General features: G+C 41.6%; 1 protein-coding gene across 7 annotated transcripts in view; it reads left to right on the top strand.

The window, feature by feature from the left end:
• Positions 1 to 21,825, top strand: part of trioa (trio Rho guanine nucleotide exchange factor a) — a 108,371-nt gene that overhangs the window by 43,799 nt on the left and 42,747 nt on the right. For 6 of the 7 annotated variants that reach the window (XM_053228432.1, XM_034298506.2, XM_053228430.1 and 3 more), the window contains exons 3-8: positions 180 to 254; positions 7,479 to 7,593; positions 9,814 to 10,006; positions 16,138 to 16,686; positions 17,212 to 17,334; positions 20,594 to 20,785. In XM_053228432.1, the coding sequence (XP_053084407.1) occupies positions 180 to 254; positions 7,479 to 7,593; positions 9,814 to 10,006; positions 16,138 to 16,686; positions 17,212 to 17,334; positions 20,594 to 20,785 (1,247 nt within the window). Of the gene's footprint in view, positions 1 to 179; positions 255 to 7,478; positions 7,594 to 9,235; positions 9,518 to 9,813; positions 10,007 to 16,137; positions 16,687 to 17,211; positions 17,335 to 20,593; positions 20,786 to 21,825 lie in introns of those variants that run through there. The other variant, XM_053228431.1, reaches the window with a different exon arrangement.

The following is a 21,825-nucleotide window of genomic DNA, read 5'->3' as shown; positions in this document are numbered from 1 at the left end:
ACTGTCTGACATGGGACTAGCTTGCTGTATTAAATAGGTGTTAGAGAACTTTTTCCACATTTTAATCTATCAGCTGAGTTTCAGACACAGATCAATATTGTTTGAGGCAATGATTATGCTCGAAATTCTAATTACTGGGTTTTATTTAATCTGTTCTTAAACATGATTCTGTTTTTCAGGATTTCGCCGAAATGAAGAGATGAAGGCGATGGAGGTTTTGCCCATTCTAAAGGAAAAAGTGGCCTTTTTATCAGGTAGGTAGTTCCTGATTTGTTTGGGAGATGAAGTTAAAAATGACATCATCCATAGGAAATTTAACTTGAGTGCTTGGGATGCTTAACCCCAGGATCATACAAATTCTTTGAATTTGTTATGCGTTATTTTTAAAATAAATTTATTTAAAAAGTTCTATTTTCAAGATTTGTAGTGTTCATGATATTGATTTTAAGTGTATTTTGATATTGAATAAACAACTGCTTTTTAAGGACAATATTTTCAATGCCATCAACTAAAGCTGGGTTTACACTGTGATTTCAGCAGTCTTAAAATTATTACTTGTCCCACTGTAATAAAATCTTGCCCGAATTCTATAACAGACTGTGAGATAACGTGTTCTCCATGTCTGCTTATACAATGAAGGTCCTCTAACGATAGACCAGAAAATTACTACGTTCTGCTTACGCCATCAGCAGGAATCATGCAGAAAATGGAAAACTGTCACTCATGAGAGAGTTTCACATCGTCGTAATGGTACATAAACTCGGTGCATTTGGACAGAGTGATTGCTGGCTAATTGGAAACCCCATAGTTCCAGTGAAGGGAAATTGTAATGTTACAGCTTACAAAAACATTCTGTACAGTTGTGTGCTTCCAACTTAGTGACAACAGTTTGGGGAAGAACCACATGTGGGTGTGATGATCAGGCGTCCACATACTTATCATACTTGTCATATAGTGTACCTGTAGGCTGTCCTTCATCCTCTGTTTCTGTCCATACTGTGTCCCTGTCCTGGTAGGACAGTGATATCAACGAGACATTCTTTACTTCCACAATTCAACAAACTGGATCTATTTTTAAATCCTGCATGTTTTGTTTATTTTGCCATTGTCACATTGTATTTATAGCTGTCCTGTGAGTTTCGCTTCAACCAATGCCGTCTTTCTATTGGTAGATTTTGGATGATCATCGTGCCGGTGGTCACACACTGAGATTTTAATAAAAAGAAATTCTGACACTGTCGGAAGTTTTTCTTTGGGATTGCACTATCATTAAATCGGCTGCTGGTGAGCACCTCACATGACGCGTTCTCAGATCGCCAATGTGAACTCAAGATCAAAGAATTCCTTTACGATGTGAAATATGTGTCTGTGACTGAAAAAATTGGACCATACAGTGTAAAGCTGGCATAACTAACATCTGATTACATATGAGCATTTCATAGCTTCCCAGTTTTTAAGATTTCTTTGTGTGTATCTTGTGCCCATTGAGCCTGCAGTACCAAATAAATTCTCTCAGTCGATTTGACTGTAACAGTATTAGTTACTGTACTCTGATCTTAGCACTGCACATAAACTCATGGCTTCATCAAGTAATAAAAAATTACCAGCTTGCAAAATGCCTGGCGGTTCAACTGAAATTGGCATCCGAAGCATATTGTGTCAGTTGAAATTGAAATGAAGGAGATACACAGGCTGAAGCTGATAGGCGTAAATTATAGTCCCATTAGAAAGACTGGAATCTCTTCTTTTGACATGACAGAGGTGTATTTTGAGTCCGTATGAATCCTTTAAAGACAAGGTGACTATTACCATCCATAAAGGAAGGTGAAGAATGGCTATCTCTTAGAACCAACTGAGATCTGTTCAGATTTATGAATTAGCATCATTTCTTACAAACCCCTCCCCCTTTTCTTTCACATGCCACACACAATTACACTTACACATAGCAGGGATACCAACATCTATGGTTCAGCCATAGCATTTACAGTGTTTTAATCATTGCTGCAGCAATACGAAGACACCTGAGACACTTTTCTGGTTTTTCAGTTAAAATTTGACAGCAAGTCGACTGAAAGGAAAAGGACACAGGATGTAAAAGATACCCTTTTGCTTCTGGTAGCAGGTAGTTTTGTTGTTAACCTGTGAATTGACAAACCTCTGTCTTGTGATTCAGTAGAAAACAAGTAGTTGGGACTCTGTTTGGAAGAAAAAAATTAAGGAACTGCTTATTTTTCCTCCATTTTCTCCTCCATTTGGTCACCTGTCAATTCCCACTTCTCTCTTATCATACAACAGCTACTAACACTGGAGACTAAGATGTGAAGGCTAACATGTGCTTCGTCTGAGAAATATGAAGCCAGCCAACCAATGCTGCATCACAGGGTAGTGTAACACACCTGGAGGAAAGTGCTATCCGCCCTCTCCTGCATACATGACCTCACACATGCCCATGATTGGCGTAGTGTCACTGTGATTGACAGGGGGGCTAGAGAGTAATACCATTCTTCCCACCCAGAGAGTACAGCCAATTTTGGTCCCTTCTGACCCTCAGTGGCTGCGGCATCGTCGGGATTTGAACTCACAATGTCACAGTGATCTGCCAAACACTTTCCTGTTGCACCACTCCTGAGGCGGAGCTGCTTATTTATTATTTATTTAAGTAACAGTCACACCAGACTTTTGCCTCTCTGTTTTCCTAATGTTGCTTGACACACGTCTGGAAAAAAGCAGTTTTGTCCACAGACGTGTAGGGCTTTTGTGGTGAAATTCAGTTTTTTTTTCCTCTTGGCTTGTTAGCAATATTATAATATATAATATATTGGCACCTCTGACATAGACATATACATACACAGAGACAGAACCTACACAGTGTCACATATAATGCATATAATTACATTTATTTTGACTTTAGCGGTGTTTTATAAATTGGGCGTCAATGTTAAAAGAAAGTGTTTGGAGAAGATGCTTGGATTTCGCTTCAGGATTGTGATATAAACCCTGTTAACCATGTCTGTTTGTTTTGTGATACTGTTCGGGTCTGTGGCACAAATGCAAATCCAGAGACTGAAAAACAGCAAGCATCAATTGCCTCATCATCAGGTGAATACAACAAACATAGCTCATGCCAGGGGCTGGAGTGGTACTCGTTTTCAGCCTGGGAGTTACATGATGCAGAACAGCACACTCCATTACTGGCCCACTGGGATTTTTCCAAGCCTCTCGATTACCACTATTGCGTTGGCATTCGTTTATTCAGGCAGCATGATGTAATGTCTCGGCTTGGTTGAAGTTAGCCATTACACAAGCAGCTTGCCCTTCTCTCCGAGCTCCTGGCTTTTGATAAAAGGCTATTCTTTAAATAAACACTTTAATAGTAGTAACGAGAGATATAGTGAATTATACAGACGCCATCATTATAATCCCAGTGAAGCAATGTTCAATGAGCATTATTATTCGCTGTGTTATGGGATCCCTGCAGTGCGTGAGGTACATCAGGCTGTGAGAGAGGAGAAATGCGAGCACAGCATTCTAAATCTGTGCCAAAGCGCTCATATTACATCACTTACAAGCAAAGACTTTTGACAAACGTTTACGTCATCCACTCAATTAAAATGCAGATACACCTTCAATATTCTTCTTCCTTCCACTATCTTGGAAAAAAAACACAGAGAGAGAGAGAGAGAGAGAGAGATGCAACATTCACCTACGTGGCGTTCCATAAATTTCAAGGTTTTAGTGCAAATTGCACATCCATTAATGTTTGTTCTTATTTACACTCCACTCCTTTTACTCTATTCAGTATCAGCTCCCTTTAAACCAGAATATTTGAGTGTTCTGTCAGCACTAAGCTAATGGTAGTGTTCCTGCAGATATCTGCTAGAACATCACATTTGCAGTATGAACACTTAAGTTAATTATTATTGGATTAATTGAATAATTATGATGTTCATACCTCTGCATTTTCATTTGTGGAATTTCTGAAATTGGAAAGGAGAAAAAATGTAAAAGAAAAAAAAACTGACAGCATAATTAATAATAGTGTCCTGTTAGTATTATCTCGTTCCTTCCTTTTTTTTTTAGTACAAAAGTCCTCCATGCCGACCACAAATGACTGAAGATGGGTGCATGGACATGAAATTTTTATGTACATTATAATTTCTCTGTACAATCCTACATTCACACTAGCAAGCAATCTGTATATTTGTATATCTGTGTATTTCTGTTCCAGCAAAAGTACAGCTTTCAAACTGAGATTTTCTCAATTCTATGAAAAGTAGGCGTGATGCGGTAAAGCGACAAACCCAAACGAGTGGTTCGAATGATTCTTGGACCAATCCTATAGAGAGCACGGTGCGACTTTTCTTCAGTTCCCCACCCACCTGAAATTAGCTCCCATTTCCTGTTTTAGACACAAAAATGGCACAAATGTGTGTAGAGACGTTTAGTAGAAAAATAAAGCGTGGAAGAAATTAACAGAGATGGTTATTGCCTCTGGTGAGTGTTCGTAGCTAGTACAGTTCGTGAATGTATGGTAGAACGTAGGGCAGTGCTGCATTCATCTTACTTCGTAAGTGGGAAGAGCTGGGAATTACGTTTTTGACCTCCCAAATTATGGGAATTATATTTTTGACCTCCATGCATTCAAGCTACAAAGTACAAAAAAAAAACATGGCCGCCTCCATCTTCGTCTTTTGTTAGCAACAGTCTAGTCAAGCTAACTGTGATGTTGATCTGATGTCACTCCCTGATCTCAGAGGAACACAGAATTGAGGAGACCATCTCTAGTTGTTTTTTTCTTGGTCTGAGATTGAGAATTATGAGTTATGACCTCTAGTCGGATACAGCATTAGTCACAGCACCTGTGGGAGTTCAAAAGAAATGGTTTTTTTATAGTCAGGAAGATATAGTATGGTATTTTTCCTTGTGCAGCTGTGTTCAGCTCTGTCCACCTGCTGGAGATACTGAATGTGCTGTGTTCTGATTGTAGAGCCTGGTAGTAACTGAGGGTGCATCTTTAAACTAGCAAACTGCTTGCATTAGACTGCTTGCATTACATTTTTTCTGAGATCTCTGCTCTAATTTCTGAAAATATTATGTTACATTTGGACCAACTTCTGTGTACCTTTTTAAACCTCGTGAAGCCGTGGTTGGTGCTGGCAGTGAGAGAAAGTCAGGACAGCACCAATCCTTCCTAGTTAACCTTTATTCCTGTATGTTTTTTTTTTTTTTTTTTTTGAAGTGCTCACACACACTGACTTGTCCTGTTAGGTTGGGTAAAAGGAGTGGCAAACAAACACTGCCACGCTCAGCTAGTGTAGGTAGCTCTTCTCTAAAATGCCTCATAGGTGTACAACACAAAGAACACACAGCCAGCCTGAAGTGACCTTCCAACTTTGAATAGCAGGCGCTTTTGTTAACATTTCACAGGCTGGAGGATGGAAGGGATTATGTGCTTTAGCTTCACTGCAGGGCTCCAATCAAGAAAAACGAGAAAAGTCTCTGTGGTGCCTGCTCACACTCGAGGTTAGGAGACTAACAGATAACAAGCACAGACAGGACACAATGTGAACAGCGTTTCCATGGAGATGTGAGACTGTCAGGTGTGTATCTGCTGATGCCATGAAGAGGAAAAACTTGTCACAGAAACAAGATTGTGTGCAAGCCTTAAATAACACTGCTGTTATTTAAAACCAAATCCCATGGCCCATATGGCTCTGTGAAAAGACTTGATGTTAGAGCAAGCAAATATATCTCTATTTTTTGTTCTTTATGCCAGTGGATAAGACTGTTGATCCAATTACAGTGTACACTCAGTTAAATAGATTCAGCACTTTGTGGCTTAGGAAGATCCACTGGGATATCCTGCATTGTTATGGATGAGTTAGTACACTTCACACTTTACTGAGCCCGTATGCTGAGCACAGGGTATTTTAAAGGCGGGAAGGAAGGAGGAACAACAACAGAAAGGATTAATGTCTAGAAAAAGCACAAACCCCTCTCTTCATCTGCATCCTGTAGTTTGTCGTTGGTTAATACTTACATGGAGGCAGATGTTAGTTTAAAAACAAAAGATAATATAAGATACCTTTGTCTCTGTAGCCAGTAGATGCAGTCAGAGTAAAGGGTAAGACAATGGATATAAAATAAAGGATGCAAACATGCTGATAGTTTCAACTGAGTTAGTATTTTCATATTCAGATTTAGCACAAATCTACAGCTCTGTTGGAGTGATACTTTATCTTTCATCTTTTATACTTTACAGCGCTGCTGAATTCTCAATTCTGAATGTTAGCAATGATGATCAATGGATGCCAGTATTCCTATTCTCTGATACGTACAGTACGTGTTTTATCTAAATATCAAATTTGCCAGCCTTTGCGCGTTTTCTGTAGGAACTCATTTTAACATCGGCGTTAGCTGCTACACCTGATCACTCAAAAATACACAAAAAGAGCAGTCTTCTTTTTTTCCTTCATAAAAATGGCAGAAGGGTCAATCGACATGTGACTCTGGACTAAGTGACTGGTGTGTAGGTGTTTTGAACTCTCCGATATTAACTGACGCCCTGGAAGCCCCGCCCCTTCCTCCACCTCCCATTAGTAATCTCGTCTCCTCCTGTCGATTTTTCCGTTGACACAGTGCTCTCCATTTCTGTCAAGGTAAATCGAGAATGTTTTGAGTTCATTAATGTGTAATAAAACCTATGAATGTATGTTTAGCTAACATTAGCTAAATATGGTGTACATTGGTTAATTATATTTATTAAGAATACCACCAAAATATTTCGATTGAAATTAGGTTAAAAGATCAAATAGTCTTACTACGAAGATCTAACACGTTAGAAACCATTTTAAGGTGATGATAATTAAAAGGTGAATAAAAATGCTGCTTGATCAACGGTACTGTTCAGCGCAGCTGCCTTCAAACAGCACGGTTAAGCCCTTTAAGAGAAACTGAAATGTGTGCCCTGTGGTTACCGTAAAACCCTGTATATGCATGCACTACATTTTCCAGCTCATGCAAGTGATTTGTGAAAGGACTATATAGATTTAAAACCTTTTTACACCTTAAATCCCCCATGTCAAGTCTGCATTGTTTCTCTTCAGACTTGGCAGGTATGACAATCCTCTGTAAATTCTAAACCTACCTGGAAAAATTCTGTACAATGAAATGATCATGTGTTTTCAGCAATTAATGTTATGCAAATATTCTGAAGAGTGAACAACACGGTGATGTAATCAGATGGGCTTCAGCCAAACACAGTCATGGAGAGACTTACACACATCACCAGTCATCATGTCACCCATCTGTTTCCTTCACAGTGTATTTCTTGATACAGCAGAATTTCAACCTTGTTGAAGAAGAAAGCTTTTCTGCAGCATTTTAAGTTACTGGAGTTTTATTTCTTGATGTGAAAACCGAACACATGGATAAAATTACACTACGTGCACTCTAACATCCCTCTTTCTTCCCACCAGGTGGCAGAGACAAGCGCGGTGGTCCCGTTTTAACATTCCCGTCACGTACCAATCATGACCGAATACGACAGGAGGACCTGCGCAGACTTATTGCATATCTGGCTGGTATCCCCAGGTACTCTGTCTACTCACTCAGAAATCCTTAATCGAACTAGTGATAAAGCAGCTCCTTCCTTCTACATCCTGACTCTTCACACTGCAACAACACTGTTTCAGAAGAGTTCCTGTGTGTGCGTGTGTGTGTGTGTGTGTGTGTGTGGGGTTCAGGACTGAGGTAACGCAGTTCTGTGTGATGTAGTGAACTAATGTGGCCTGACTGCAAGCCGTAAGCTGGAGATCACATCCACACTGTTGTGTAATGATACTGTGCAGTGTTTTACTTTAATTAAACAGTCTTTATGGAGAAGCTGTCCTCACCCCCATTACCTCTTGAAATTGCTGTATTCTGCTGTCATTAGTCTGAGTACATACGGTGTAATTAGTAGCATTCCATCAATCACAGCCTTGTTTGGAGCTCAGTTGTCATCTATTGTAGCTCTTCCACATTTGGGCTTTTAGAAAGTATTTCACTGTACATATGTTCTTGATGTAGGAAAGAGCTCTGAGTAATTAATGTGCAGCCTTTACTACGTACTTCTGTTTCATCTGTTGTTTATTTTCTGATATTGTTTTTCTAAATGTAATGCAGCAGGGAGCACTGCCGCCTCACAGCACCATCGTTTGGGTTCAATAATGAGCTCGGGTTAGTGTCAGTGCAGGGATTTAAATTTTCTTCCCATGACCCTGTTTGTTTCCTCTGGGTTCTCCGGTTTCCTCCCACCTCCCAAAAACATGCCAGGTGGATTGGTGGCTCTAAATTGCCCCTAGGTGCCATTGTGTGTGTATGCATGGTGCCCTTGATGAACCAGCGTCCCAATCAGGGTGTTTCCCCGCCTCTCAGCCAATGCTCCAGGGGTATCCTCCGGATCCAACGCAGCCCTGACCAGGACAGAACTCGATTATGTTATACCCTATGTAGTGAGCATATAGAGTGAATAGGAAGCTATTCTGGGATTCAGACTACCCGGTGACAATGAGTTGAGAATTGTGGGTGAGAAATCCAGGTATCAACAAAAAGTGTAGCGCTAATGTTTCTCTGTCTGTAGCAGGATGAAATTATATACTCATTAAAATGCAAATGTGATTTTTAAACAACTTTGATAGCACTAATGCCCACTATAGCGTCATTCTCTCTTCTTCGGAGTCATACATGGTGTTTGTTGTGTTTCGTCGTTGGTCTGTTAGCGCTGCTACTTCTGATGGAAGAGTGTAACACCTGAGAGAGAGAGAGAGAGAGAGAGAGAGAGAGAGAGAGAAAGAGCGAGAGAGAGGAACTGACACTGACAAACCTAAAAAAAAAAATGGATTGATGGAGAGAGAGGAGTGCGAGAGAGAGATGGCATGTGCATGAGCCGGAGCGTGGGCCAGACTCTGAAAAACCTGCAGCGCTCCAGCTTTTGCCAACAGACCTTCCTCCTCCTCCACATCATCGCTTTCTCTTCTCAGCTCCATTCCCTGCACCCACACAGTCACACCAGAGTGAGAGAGAGAGGGAGAGAGAGAGAGAGAGTATCTGAGCTAATCCTATCAGCAGAGAGAGAGAGCTGAAGAGTGACAGAGAGCAAACGCAGAAAGAAGTGGGGAGGGCGAGTGAGGGAGCATGTGGGTGGGTGGGGGAGAGAGAGGGAGGGGGAGAGAGAGAGAGAGAGAGAGAGAGAGAGGGGAGCGAGTGCATGAGAAGAAAACAGTGTCGCAGTTGCACTGGTTGCATGTGCGTCTACTGATGGTGTGGATGCAGGACAGCTAGGCTCGGTATCACGGCTTGCTCGTTATGTGCGGAGATTGACAGGACGATGATGCGTTAGCTGATGAGAGCGAGACAGACCTGCGGTAATAGAGAGACAGCGGGTTAGATTGACAGACAGATGTTAATGAAGGTTTTCACCAGCTGTTTATTTGGCTGATGCTCATGATTTGCATTTTGGAACTCTGCACTATTGGTAAGCAATATATTGTCATATATCCTCTCTATCTCTCTCGCCCTCTATCTCTCTCGCCCTCTCATGCTCACTGGATGCTGTGCATTGATTGTGAATAACAGAAAGAATTTTCTCTCCAGCTGTATTTTCTGTTCTTCTAGCTCCCAGAGCTTCTGAGAGGATGGAGGATGCTGGATGGGTTATGTAACACAAGCACTGATCTCTCTCTCTCTCTCTCTCCCTCTCTCTCTCTCTCTCTCTCTCTCTCTCTCTCTCTCTCTCTCTCTCTGTATCTCGCTGTCTTTCCTTCTCTTTAGCGAGGATGTGTGTAAACATGGCTTCACGGTTATCGTGGACATGCGCGGCTCAAAGTGGGACTCCATCAAACCGTTGCTGAAGATCCTACAAGAGTCGTTCCCCTGCTGCATCCACGTCGCGCTCATCATTAAACCAGACAACTTCTGGCAGAAACAGAGGACCAACTTCGGCAGCTCCAAGTTCGAGTTTGAGGTATGAGTCTGTCGTGTGCAATCGCTCAGGAGAGCGACGCACCGAGCTCCTTCTGCGGCTTCTTCCCTGGATGAGTGTAGGAAGAACAGTGCTGTGTATCACTCTCGGCTTTTTGTTATTCTTCAATTACTGTTTGTCAAACATACAACCAGAGAATCACTGATTTTTTTTTTTTTTTTTTTTTAAGGAGAATTAATATTTCTGGTTGGATTTGAAGTTTCTGATGTGTTTATTTGCTTTGCTTTGATATGATTTGATAATTTTATGTCTGTTCTGTACTGTAGAATCAATGTGTGTGTGAGAGAGAGAGAAAGAGAGAGAAAGTAAGAATGTGGGGAAAGAGATTATAGTGTTATTGTAGTGAGCAGGTTGTTTTCTGGGTGTTGTTTATTTGTGTGTATGTGAGTGTGTGAGAATGATGGAGAGAGATTATGGTGTATTATTCTAGGGAGCATGTTGTTATCTGGGTGCTTGTGTGTGCGTGTGTGCGTGTGTGCACGCACACATGTACGTGAGAGAGAGTTTGAGTGAAAATGATTGGTAGAGAGATTATGATGTGTTATTCTAGTGAGTATGTTATCTGGGTGCTTGTGTGTGTGTGTGTGAGAACCAGGCTGTTTTCTGATTGCTGTGAAATGGTGTTGTTTGTATGTGCCTTTGTTTGTCTTGTGTTTGTGTGTGTTGGTTTAACAAGCTGTACTCTGGTTGTTGTGGTGTAGTGGTGTTTGTGTGTGTGTTTGTGTGTGTGTGCGCGCACGCCTTTGTTTGTGTGTGTTTGTCTAGCAAGCTGTACTCTGGTTGCTGTGGTGTAGTGGCGGGAGTGTGTGTGTGTGCGTGCCGGGCTGTTCTCTGGTTGCTGAGCAGTAGTGATGTGTGGGTGTGTGTGGGGTAGATGTCTGTGTATAGGTGTGGAGGATTGTGTGTGGGCATGTATGGTTCAGGGCTGTGCAGGGGTGTGGAGCTAAGTGTATGTTCTGATATGCAACAGTGTGTGTTGTGTGATGATGTGCACACTGTATAGTGGTTGGATGCAGTGTGTGTTGTGTGACGTGCACACTGTATAGTGGTTGGATGCAGTGTGTTGTGTGATGACGTGCACACTGTAGTGTGTGTTGTGTGATGATGTGCACACTGTATAGTAGTTGGATGCAGTGTGTGTTGTGTGATGATGTGCACACTGTATAGTAGTTGGATGCAGTGTGTGTTGTGTGCTGATGTGCACACTGTATAGTAGTTGGATGCAGTGTGTGTTGTGTGCTGATGTGCACACTGTGTAGTGGTTGGATGCAGTGTGTGTTGTGTGATGATGTGCACACTGTATAGTAGTTGGATGCAGTGTGTGTTGTGTGATGATGTGCACACTGTATAGTAGTTGGATGCAGTGTGTGTTGTGTGCTGACGTGCACACTGTATAGTAGTTGGATGCAGTGTGTGTTGTGTGCTGATGTGCACACTGTATAGTAGTTGGATGCAGTGTGTGTTGTGTGATGATGTGCACACTGTATAGTGGTTGGATGCAGTGTGTGTTGTGTGCTGATGTGCACACTGTGTAGTAGTTGGATGCAGTGTTTGTTGTGTGCTGATGTGCACACTGTGTAGTAGTTGGATGCAGTGTGTGTTGTGTGCTGATGTGCACACTGTGTAGTAGTTGGATGCAGTGTGTGTTGTGTGCTGATGTGCGCACTGTATAGTAGTTGGATGCAGTGTGTGTTGTGTGATGATGTGCACACTGTATAGTAGTTAGATGCAGTGTGTGTTGTGTGATGATGTGCACGCTGTATAGTAGTTGGATGCAGTATGTGTTGTGTGATGATGTGCACACTGTATAGTAGTTGGATGCAGTATGTGTTGTGTGATGATGTGCACACTGTATAGTAGTTGGATGCAGTGTGTGTTGTGTGCTGATGTGCACACTGTATAGTAGTTGGATGCAGTATGTGTTGTGTGATGATGTGCACACTGTATAGTGGTTGGATGCAGTGTGTGTTGTGTGATGATGTGCACACTGTATAGTAGTTGGATGCAGTGTGTGTTGTGTGCTGATGTGCACACTGTATAGTAGTTGGATGCAGTGTGTGTTGTGTGATGATGTGCACACTGTGTAGTGGTTGGATGCAGTGTGTGTTGTGTGCTGATGTGCACACTGTATAGTAGTTGGATGCAGTGTGTGTTGTGTGATGATGTGCACACTGTATAGTAGTTGGATGCAGTGTGTGTTGTGTGATGATGTGCACACTGTGTAGTGGTTGGATGCAGTGTGTGTTGTGTGATGATGTGCACACTGTATAGTAGTTGGATGCAGTGTGTGTTGTGTGCTGATGTGCACACTGTATAGTAGTTGGATGCAGTGTGTGTTGTGTGATGACGTACACACTGTATAGTAGTTGGATGCAGTGTGTGTTGTGTGATGACGTACACACTGTATAGTAGTTGGATGCAGTGTGTGTTGTGTAATGACGTGCACACTGTATAGTAGTTGAATGCAGTGTGTGTTGTGTGATGATGTGCACAATGTATTAGTAGCCGGATGCAGTGTGTGTTGTGTGATGATGTGCACACTGTATAGTAGTTGGATGCAGTGTGTGTTGTGTGCTGATGTGCAGACTGTATAGTAGTTGGATGCAGTGTGTGTTGTGTGATGATGTGCACACTGTATAGTAGTTGGATGCAGTGTGTGTTGTGTGATGATGTGCACACTGTATAGTAGTTGGATGCAGTGTGTGTTGTGTGCTGATGTGCACACTGTATAGTGGTTGGATGCAGTGTGTGTTGTGTGATGATGTGCATGCTGTATAGTGGTTGGATGCAGTGTGTGTTGTGTGATGACGTGCACACTGTATAGTAGTTGGATGCAGTGTGTATTGTGTGCTGACGTGCACACTGTATAGTGGTTGGATGCAGTGTGTGTTGTGTGATGACGTGCACACTGTATAGTAGTTGGATGCAGTGTGTGTTGTGTGCTGACGTGCACACTGTATAGTGGTTGGATGCAGTGTGTGTTGTGTGATGATGTGCACACTGTGTAGTAGTTGGATGCAGTGTGTGTTGTGTGCTGATGTGCACACTGTATAGTAGTTGGATGCAGTGTGTGTTGTGTGATGATGTGCACACTGTATAGTGGTTGGATGCAGTGTGTGTTGTGTGATGATGTGCACACTGTATAGTAGTTGGATGCAGTGTGTGTTGTGTGCTGACGTGCACACTGTATAGTAGTTGGATGCAGTGTGTGTTGTGTGATGATGTGCACACTGTATAGTGGTTGGATGCAGTGTGTGTTGTGTGATGATGTGCACACTGTATAGTGGTTGGATGCAGTGTGTGTTGTGTGATGATGTGCACACTGTGTAGTAGTTGGATGCAGTGTGTGTTGTGTGCTGACGTGCACACTGTATAGTGGTTGGATGCAGTGTGTGTTGTGTGATGATGTGCACACTGTATAGTGGTTGGATGCAGTGTGTGTTGTGTGATGATGTGCACACTGTATAGTGGTTGGATGCAGTGTGTGTTGTGTGCTGACGTGCACACTGTATAGTGGTTGGATGCAGTGTGTGTTGTGTGATGACGTGCACACTGTATAGTGGTTGGATGCAGTGTGTGTTGTGTGATGATGTGCACACTGTGTAGTAGTTGGATGCAGTGTGTGTTGTGTGCTGACGTGCACACTGTATAGTAGTTGGATGCAGTGTGTGTTGTGTGCTGATGTGCACACTGTATAGTAGTTGGATGCAGTGTGTGTTGTGTGCTGATGTGCACACTGTGTAGTAGTTGGATGCAGTGTGTGTTGTGTGCTGATGTGCACACTGTGTAGTAGTTGGATGCAGTGTGTGTTGTGTGCTGATGTGCACACTGTATAGTAGTTGGATGCAGTGTGTGTTGTGTGCTGATGTGCACACTGTATAGTAGTTGGATGCAGTGTGTGTTGTGTATTTTGACATTTTCATACTAGGTTTTGAAAATAGCAGATTTTGCTGAACTGGAACGTGTTTCTTTTCGTATCCCAGGAGTTCCAGCATTTTATTAGTCTGATTATCTGTAAAAGTGAAAAAAGGAACAGAATTGCATTTAAAAATATCATTCTGACTGCGGTGCAGGAGCATCACAGACATTTTGACAGCCGCTGTCTGATTCCAAACTGATCTGATTAGACTTGAGTGTGTTTTCTTGACATTGACTGTATGAGGAAATCACACTTAATCAGCAAGGTATTAGACATCTCTAGGCAAACAGGCTGTTTTTACCACTGCGGTTGTAAAACTGGCTCATTATTCACACCAAGGTAATTGTAAATCAAAACATTTCCATGTCATTCTGGTGAAATATATTCATGGTTTTGTAAAGTTGAGGTATTAAAGTATATAAACTGGCAGGAAACTGGCAGTGTCGCAGTTGCACTCTTACTCACAGTTGAGATGTTAAAGGTGTTATATGTAAATTGGCAGAAAAACCTAATTTTGCATCAATTTTATCTGTCAGAATTTGCTAGAATTCAGCCACAGTAAAGGGTTTTTCCAGACCACTATACATACTACACAGTGTCCCAGAAGTCTCCATACATAGGGGACTGTTTGCCAGCACCGCGTCAGTTGTGCCTTCGTCAGTGGATGTTCGTGGACGTCCACTTCTCGGGTGGTCCGCAACACTTCCAGTCTTTATGAATTTGTTAATAAGTTTGGCAGCAGTGTTGTGTGTGATGTGCTTCCCAAGATTCCTGTTAAAGTCCATTGCTACCTTGGGACAGCTTCCCGATCCAGCCATGAGAATGATTTCAATACATTCTTCTTTTGTCAAAGGCATTCTTACACACACACACACACACATTTTATATATATATATATATATATATATATATATATATATATATATATATATATAAACTAAGTATGAAAAATTTTGGAAGACATTTTGCTAAAAAGTGTTAATGTCCCCTATGTATGGAGACTTTTTGGACACTATTTGTATAATAGATTTGTTTTGTCTAGATAGTAAGTCTAAAGCCTGCTTTTCTGTAGCTCTTAAAACTCAGTTCAGATAAACCCGGTGTGTATTTATGATGTGAAGCGAGTGAGTGCAGGATTTGATTGGAATAATAGCGGTGGGCTGTATTTAATTTAACTGAAGATAAGAGCCAAACAGCTCACTGTTGCCTTTTCACACAGCCGTGATGAAGCCCACTCGCTTTTGTCAGTCCATCTGCTCTCTCTCTCTCCATTTCACTCTCTCTCCATCTCTCCGTCTTTCCATCTCTCTTTACGTGGCTCTACAGAACAGTCGGCGCTTTAACTTTCCCAAATGGCTCTGAATAGACATCTGTGAGCATGGAAATGAAATGAAAGTTAGAATGATTGGACACGCTTGTCTCTCATTTTCTAACATGTTTAGTGGAAGCAGCGCTTCACAAGAGCAAAACAGATTAGCGCCGCTATTCGGATTTTACACTCACAAGCATTTGTTTTCATGTGCCTTTCTTTTTAGCAGAGTAAAATAAGAGTCAAAAAGATTTTGTGCTTGATATGTGCTTTAAATGAATTATGAAAGATCAGCACAAAAGCAGCTAACAAAATAATATCATAGTATAATCTAGCTTGCTGAAAGCCATTTGAGCAAAACTGATTTTGAAACATTTTTCCTTATACGTGTATCAAAGTACTCAGATATAACTATACATTTCTGAGTGTCATCTTACAAGCTCAGAATATCTGCCTGTACTCTTTTTTTTGTGTCACACTTTTTTATTTGTTGTTTATAGTTGGATTGTGCAGTGTCCTAGCCTGAGGCTCGAGACTGTGTGTCTGTGTGTTTCTAGCTAGTCTGGACTTCTGACTGTTCCTAAGTGGCCAGGTTCAATTAGATTTATGCCTTCTGTTAAAAATAACTGTCCCACCTTACTGGTCATTAACTCAGTCTGGAAGGGCACTGTTGAGTCACATGGGACACAGCATATTAAGCTGCTGCTGTGTGGGTTATTTTATTTTTTTTCTTTTTCTGATTGTTTCTGTCCATAATTCTCTCCTGATTATCATTTTTTGTCTCATTGTATTCTCTCTGCTTTTCATTCCTGGATTAATTTCTCCTTGCCATCAACTTCCTTGTTCCTTCCCTATTTTCACTAAGTCAATATTTCCTTCTCTCAGACCACCATGGTGTCGTTGGAGGGCTTGTCCAAGGTGGTGGACCCTTCCCAACTCACACCCGACTTCGAGGGCAGCCTGGATTATAACCATGAGGAATGGATCGAGATCCGCGTGGCCTTTGAGGAGTTTACGGGCAATGCGAGGCACTTGTTGGCACGCCTTGAGGAGATGCAGGCCACGGTCACACGTAAGGACTTCCCCCAGGAGCTAGAGGGTGCGAGGCGCATGATCGATGAGCACGCAGCCCTTAAGAAAAAGGTTATGAAAGCACCCGTGGAGGAGGTGGACGCTGAGGGCCAGCGGCTGCTGCAGCGCATCCAGAGCAGTGAGAGCTACGCCACCCGTGCAGTGCCCGCTGTGCCCGGTCAGCGAGAGGGTCCGGGTCAGGGCCAGCCCAACGCCGACACCCAGGGACTGGTGCCACGCATCACAGCCCTGTTGGAGCAGTTACACAGCACACGCCACAGCCTGCACCAGGCCTGGCACGTACGCAAGCTGCAGCTCGACCAGTGCTTCCAGCTGCGGCTCTTTGAGCAGGACGCAGAGAAGGTGAGACCTGCACTAATTCTGAGGTGTTGAATGCTGTAACACACTGGTTTATAATTAGTGCATCGTTATAATGCAGTGTTTGTGGAACTGCCATGCTTGTGTTTCTGCAAGGCTGGATCTTGAGCAGGATGTAGTTTAATTTAAAAGTGTTGTTTTTTAACTCCAGCAGCAAGGCCAAAATCAGCAGAATCTTTATCTTTATTTGCCATCTTGAATAGTGTTTGTTTTTGTGCTCCATCACTAATAGAGCATCGTGAATGCTGCAAGTAGTGGGTGGAGGATTTTGCATGTTGCTAAGACACCGGGAAATTTTTTTCTCCTCCTGAGAATCAGGTCATTCTTAAGCATCCTATTTATATCCAGCTAACCTTCCTGAACCCACCAGTGTACCCATAAACACAAACTCGCTGTACAACTAAACAGCATCACAACACTTGCACACTCCCGGCTGACCCGCACATGACTAATAAACCCTTCTCCTACCAAAAATAATGTGTGTGTGTTTGTGTCTGTGTGTGTTTGCAGATGTTTGACTGGATCATGCACAACAAAGGCCTGTTTCTGGCAGGCTATACTGAGATTGGCAACAATCACTCCCATGCCATGGATCTTCAGACTCAGCACAATCACTTTGCCATGAACTGTATGGTAAGATAACAGCAACACAGCATGATAGAACCATGTGATACACACCACACAATAGAGTTCCACACTTGTCAGTATATATGCTATGATGTCAATAGCTGAGCACCAGACAGGACTTTCTGTTTGTACCCAACAACGATTTTCTTGCAAACAGATACATTTGTGATCAGCAAATGCATAGTATGCTTAGAATCATTTCTAGCAAAGTATGAGTGCTTGTTTTCATCTTTAAACTTGTTGGCATTTAATTCTCCCTTTCTGTTTATTTTCTATATATATCCCTCGTGTAGCCTCTGAAGCCTTGAGGTCACCAATTTAATCTTTTCATACTTAAACAGACCTTTATTGATGCAAATTTTAAAACTCAGTAGGCCTCATTTATCAATCTTTTAGTAAAGTTTTGTGTAAATGTTTGCATAAGCCAAATCACATCTAAACGCTGTGAACGTAATAAAAATAACCAATTTAACCTTGAGAGTATATCGTATATATATAAAAGTACAGAAATCCATGCAAATTATATGACTTGAAGTCGATCAAGTCGAGTTTTACGTTAGTTAGTCTTCTTATGAGTACATTACACAAACTCAGGACCACCATGTAGAATACAATCATTTTTTCGGAATTTTCATGTATGCCAGATTTCTTTTGTAAAAGCTCGTCTGAACATTTTGCGAATAAATCCGTTTGTATCCAGCTTCATAAATGAGGCCCATTGTTAGTAGCCATCAAAAAAAAGCTTGTTAATATGACAGTGTGGACTTTCTCCAGAAATGGTCCAAGCCTTTGCAAATGTTTGTAACTTGTACCCATTTTGTAAGTGGTTTGGACTAGAATGAGCTCTCCGTGTTAGGAATGGATGATTACTGAGGGACCCTATGGAGCACTTACTGTAACACTTTTTTTTTTTTTTTGTCGTTTTATGCCTTCCCCTGTGAGTTCACAGAGGGTCCAGCTCTTAAAATGCTGTTGAGCAAGCACTGCCTGTAAGCTGGCACTGAGCCAGTACTGCCTCTGAATCTTCCAGCAGCTCCTTAAAAACGCATTGCACATTATGTTTATGCTGCACATTATGAGTATAAGTAATACTCAACATTTTCCTGTGTCTGTAGCGCATGTGAGGCCGCCATGGGTAACAGGTTTGATCTAGTTCTTGTATAGAATGGCAAATCTATTTACCTGAAACTCACTTGTAACAGCAGCCTAAAGGCACATGCTGAATTCTGTCAATAAACGTTTAAAATTGACTCGGTGTATTGCTGATTCAAAACGACGATAACATTCTAGCAAAAAGGTCAGAGGAGCTGTTTGAAATGTCTTGAAGCTTAAAGTCTTGGGAGCTTAAAGTCTTCCTTCTCGAAGGACTGTTTATTCAGATTTAGAGCTTCATTTACACCTTCATCAATGCGTTTAAAAAAATTCACAAGAGTGTTGTACAACAATAAGTATAATTAGTACAAAGAAACAAGCTGTAAAAGTATATGTTATTCGCCCATGTACTACAGCAGAGGTCCCAATATTTGTAGTTTAGCCATAGCAATTATGATTTTTGACCCCTTAGTGCAGAGATACAGGAACTGAATCTGTAAACTGCATGTTCCTGCTTTTTCAGTTAAAGCAGTGGTCAGACCAAATGTGTGTAAAATCCCCCTGGTAGAAAAGGCAGTTCCCTGAAGGGAGAGTGTGGCGGTCGTGGTTATTTTACTTCGTGACTTTATCTTTGTGAAGTTCGACCTGTAAATTCACAAGCCTCTGTCTTCTGAGCCGACAGAACTTACTATTATTATTATTATCATTATTATTATTATCATTATTATTATCATCATCAGTATTTTACCTCAGTGTTTTCTTGCTGTTACTTACACCACAGCACTGCTGAATGCTCAGTTCTGATTGTCCAGAGGGTGATTAGTTTTCTATAACAGCAGATTTGACAGTAGCCTCCACCACTGCAGCGTCTTCAGCACTGTCGTTGTGCTTTGTAGTTTCCTGATAAAATAACATTTTGTTCTTGTTTTTTTGTTGTGGTTTTTTTTTTTTTTTTTTTTTTTTGGTCTTATTAACTTAAAGAGAGAGGAAAAAAAAGAGAGGTTAGTGAGGGAATGACTGTTTATAGCTGCTGTAACATAAGTGATAACAGGAACTAACTTGTCTCACGGACGTTCCGCAACATTCATTGTAACTATAAATGGTTAAAAAGAATGACATTCATTTATAAATAAATCTAATAATTTTTGTTGGCAAATCGCCATGGTATAAGAGGGGAAAAAACACGGAGATGTGGTGTTATAGATAAATAACTTCAGGGTAGTAACGTATCACACCACCCATTCATGGGTTATTTTCCTATACCAGCATATCCCGCAGTATTTATCCCAGCAATACTGGCACCTCTGACTACAAATGCAGTAGAGGAGTATACCTTTACGACATATGTTTTAACAGTTAGTAAATGTTTGTCATGTGCACCACAGATGGTCTGACTGTTTCATAGCTTATCTCTGGGATGTATGGGAGAGAGTAATGCTGCGTTGAGCACCAGCGATGCGTCACACGTCCAATAATGGAACAGAAGCAATGATCAACCTGAACACTTCCTGTGAGAGCGGCATTCCGCAGGCCTTTCTAGACCCATACAGGCACATGCTTTCAGGAGCTCCTGGAGTATATTTACAGATCATTTCCTGCTTTAGAGAGACAGCAAATGGAAGGGGTTGGGAAGTCGCATTCAAGTGGTGACAGAAACAGCTGTTTGACAGATTTAGCAGAATTCACTGCTTGTTACATCGTGGTTTTGATGGCTGACATGATTGCACAGTTTCTGCAGATGTTTAATTGCAGATTTGCTCCAGCAAAACGTGAAATTTCTCTTTACACCTTCTAGAACGATAGAATACGTTAACAGCCTCTCTGTCGGAAGCATGCAAGATATAAGCCCTGGGAGGTTCTCTGCACTACGGCTTTTACTGTTGCCTGTCTGAGATATGAATTATAGATCTATGGCAGATTAATCAAATTAAACTTTCTCACTTGAATAATGTCCGGTATGTTAAACTCCGGTTGGATGCCTTCCAGCTTTCAGCACTCTCATATTAGTTTTCATATATTGAATTAAATCCATAGCACAGGTGTAAAGGCAAGTTTAATGAATATGAATTTACTATAGCAATCATTTTTATAGAGATTATCTCTCTGTTTAAAATATGTTCATGTTTCCATTCTTAATACTCTGCAAACGTTCTTCTCCCTTGTTCTTGTGTAGAATGTGTATGTGAACATTAACCGCATTATGTCTGTGGGGAACCGACTGCTGGAGGCCGGCCACTATGCGTCGCAGCAGATCAAACAGATCTCAGGTCAGCTTGAGCAGGAGTGGAAGGCCTTCGCTGCTGCGCTGGACGAGAGGAGCACACTGCTGGAAATGTCCGCTACTTTCCATCAGAAATGTGACCAGGTGAGAAGACCCACGTCGCTGTTTTGATAAGCAGTATTCGTGCATGGGTTTAACGAGAACCATGTCTGATTAATAAAGACATCCCTAGTGATTGGGAAGTGGTAGCGTAGTGTTTAAGACATAGGGCTACTGATATGAGTTCAGATCCCAGCATTCAGTGGCCCACGTGCATCCAGTCTCAGCTGTATTAGTAGAGTACATCCAGTATTAGTAGAGTTATGATTCTATAAAGAGGAGCCTGGAATACTGATAAGGTTAGACATAACATATGCTATTTGTGCAATTTGAAATTTATAAAATTAATGCTGAATTTCTCTGTCTCAGTTTGTTTCAAAAGGCAGGGTTGCACTTCAGGTTCTCACGCACACACACAAACGCGCGCGCGCACACACAAGCATGCAATTCAATTGTTGTACAATTGTTCACCACACAAGCAATAGCAGAGAGAACAAAAGGTTCTTTAAGATTAAAGATGTGGCTGACGGGGATGACGTTAATTCTTGTTGTCAAAAGTGCAATAAAACCTTTGCTTGTAATGTAATATGAGCACTTTGGCAAAACACCCTAAACAAAGTAAAATATAAATCTCCAGAAAAGCAGTGTTAGAATGCTGTGCTCACATTCCTCCTCTGTCTCAGTCTACCTCGCCCACTGCAGGTATGCTGGAACTGAGCTGTGTACAGTGTCTTATTAATTAATAACTAAATGAAAAGGCCAGTCGCTTCCGTAGTCTGATGGCTAAAGCTGAGAGGCTCAGGAGAAACAACTTCTCTCAGGCCATCAGACTTCCCAACACGGATATGTCCACTATACAGATCCATTAGGACTCCATAAAGACTCTCTCGTCACTCTGCACTCCGTACACTGCCCTCTGCAGTGTTACTACACGTAACATAACTGCATTCATAATGCATACATAATTTGCATATTCCGGTATGAATATTTCTTGTTTCTTCTTATTTCTTATTCATTTCCTATTTTTAATTTAGTTATTTAGTTGCGCAGTCTAAGGAGGAGTAGGACAGGTTTTCATTTCACTG

The sequence above is a fragment of the Pangasianodon hypophthalmus genome, chromosome 23 (assembly GCF_027358585.1).
Source record: "Pangasianodon hypophthalmus isolate fPanHyp1 chromosome 23, fPanHyp1.pri, whole genome shotgun sequence".
Classification (NCBI taxonomy): domain Eukaryota; kingdom Metazoa; phylum Chordata; class Actinopteri; order Siluriformes; family Pangasiidae; genus Pangasianodon; species Pangasianodon hypophthalmus.
This window is presented reverse-complemented; position numbering and strand designations above follow the sequence as displayed.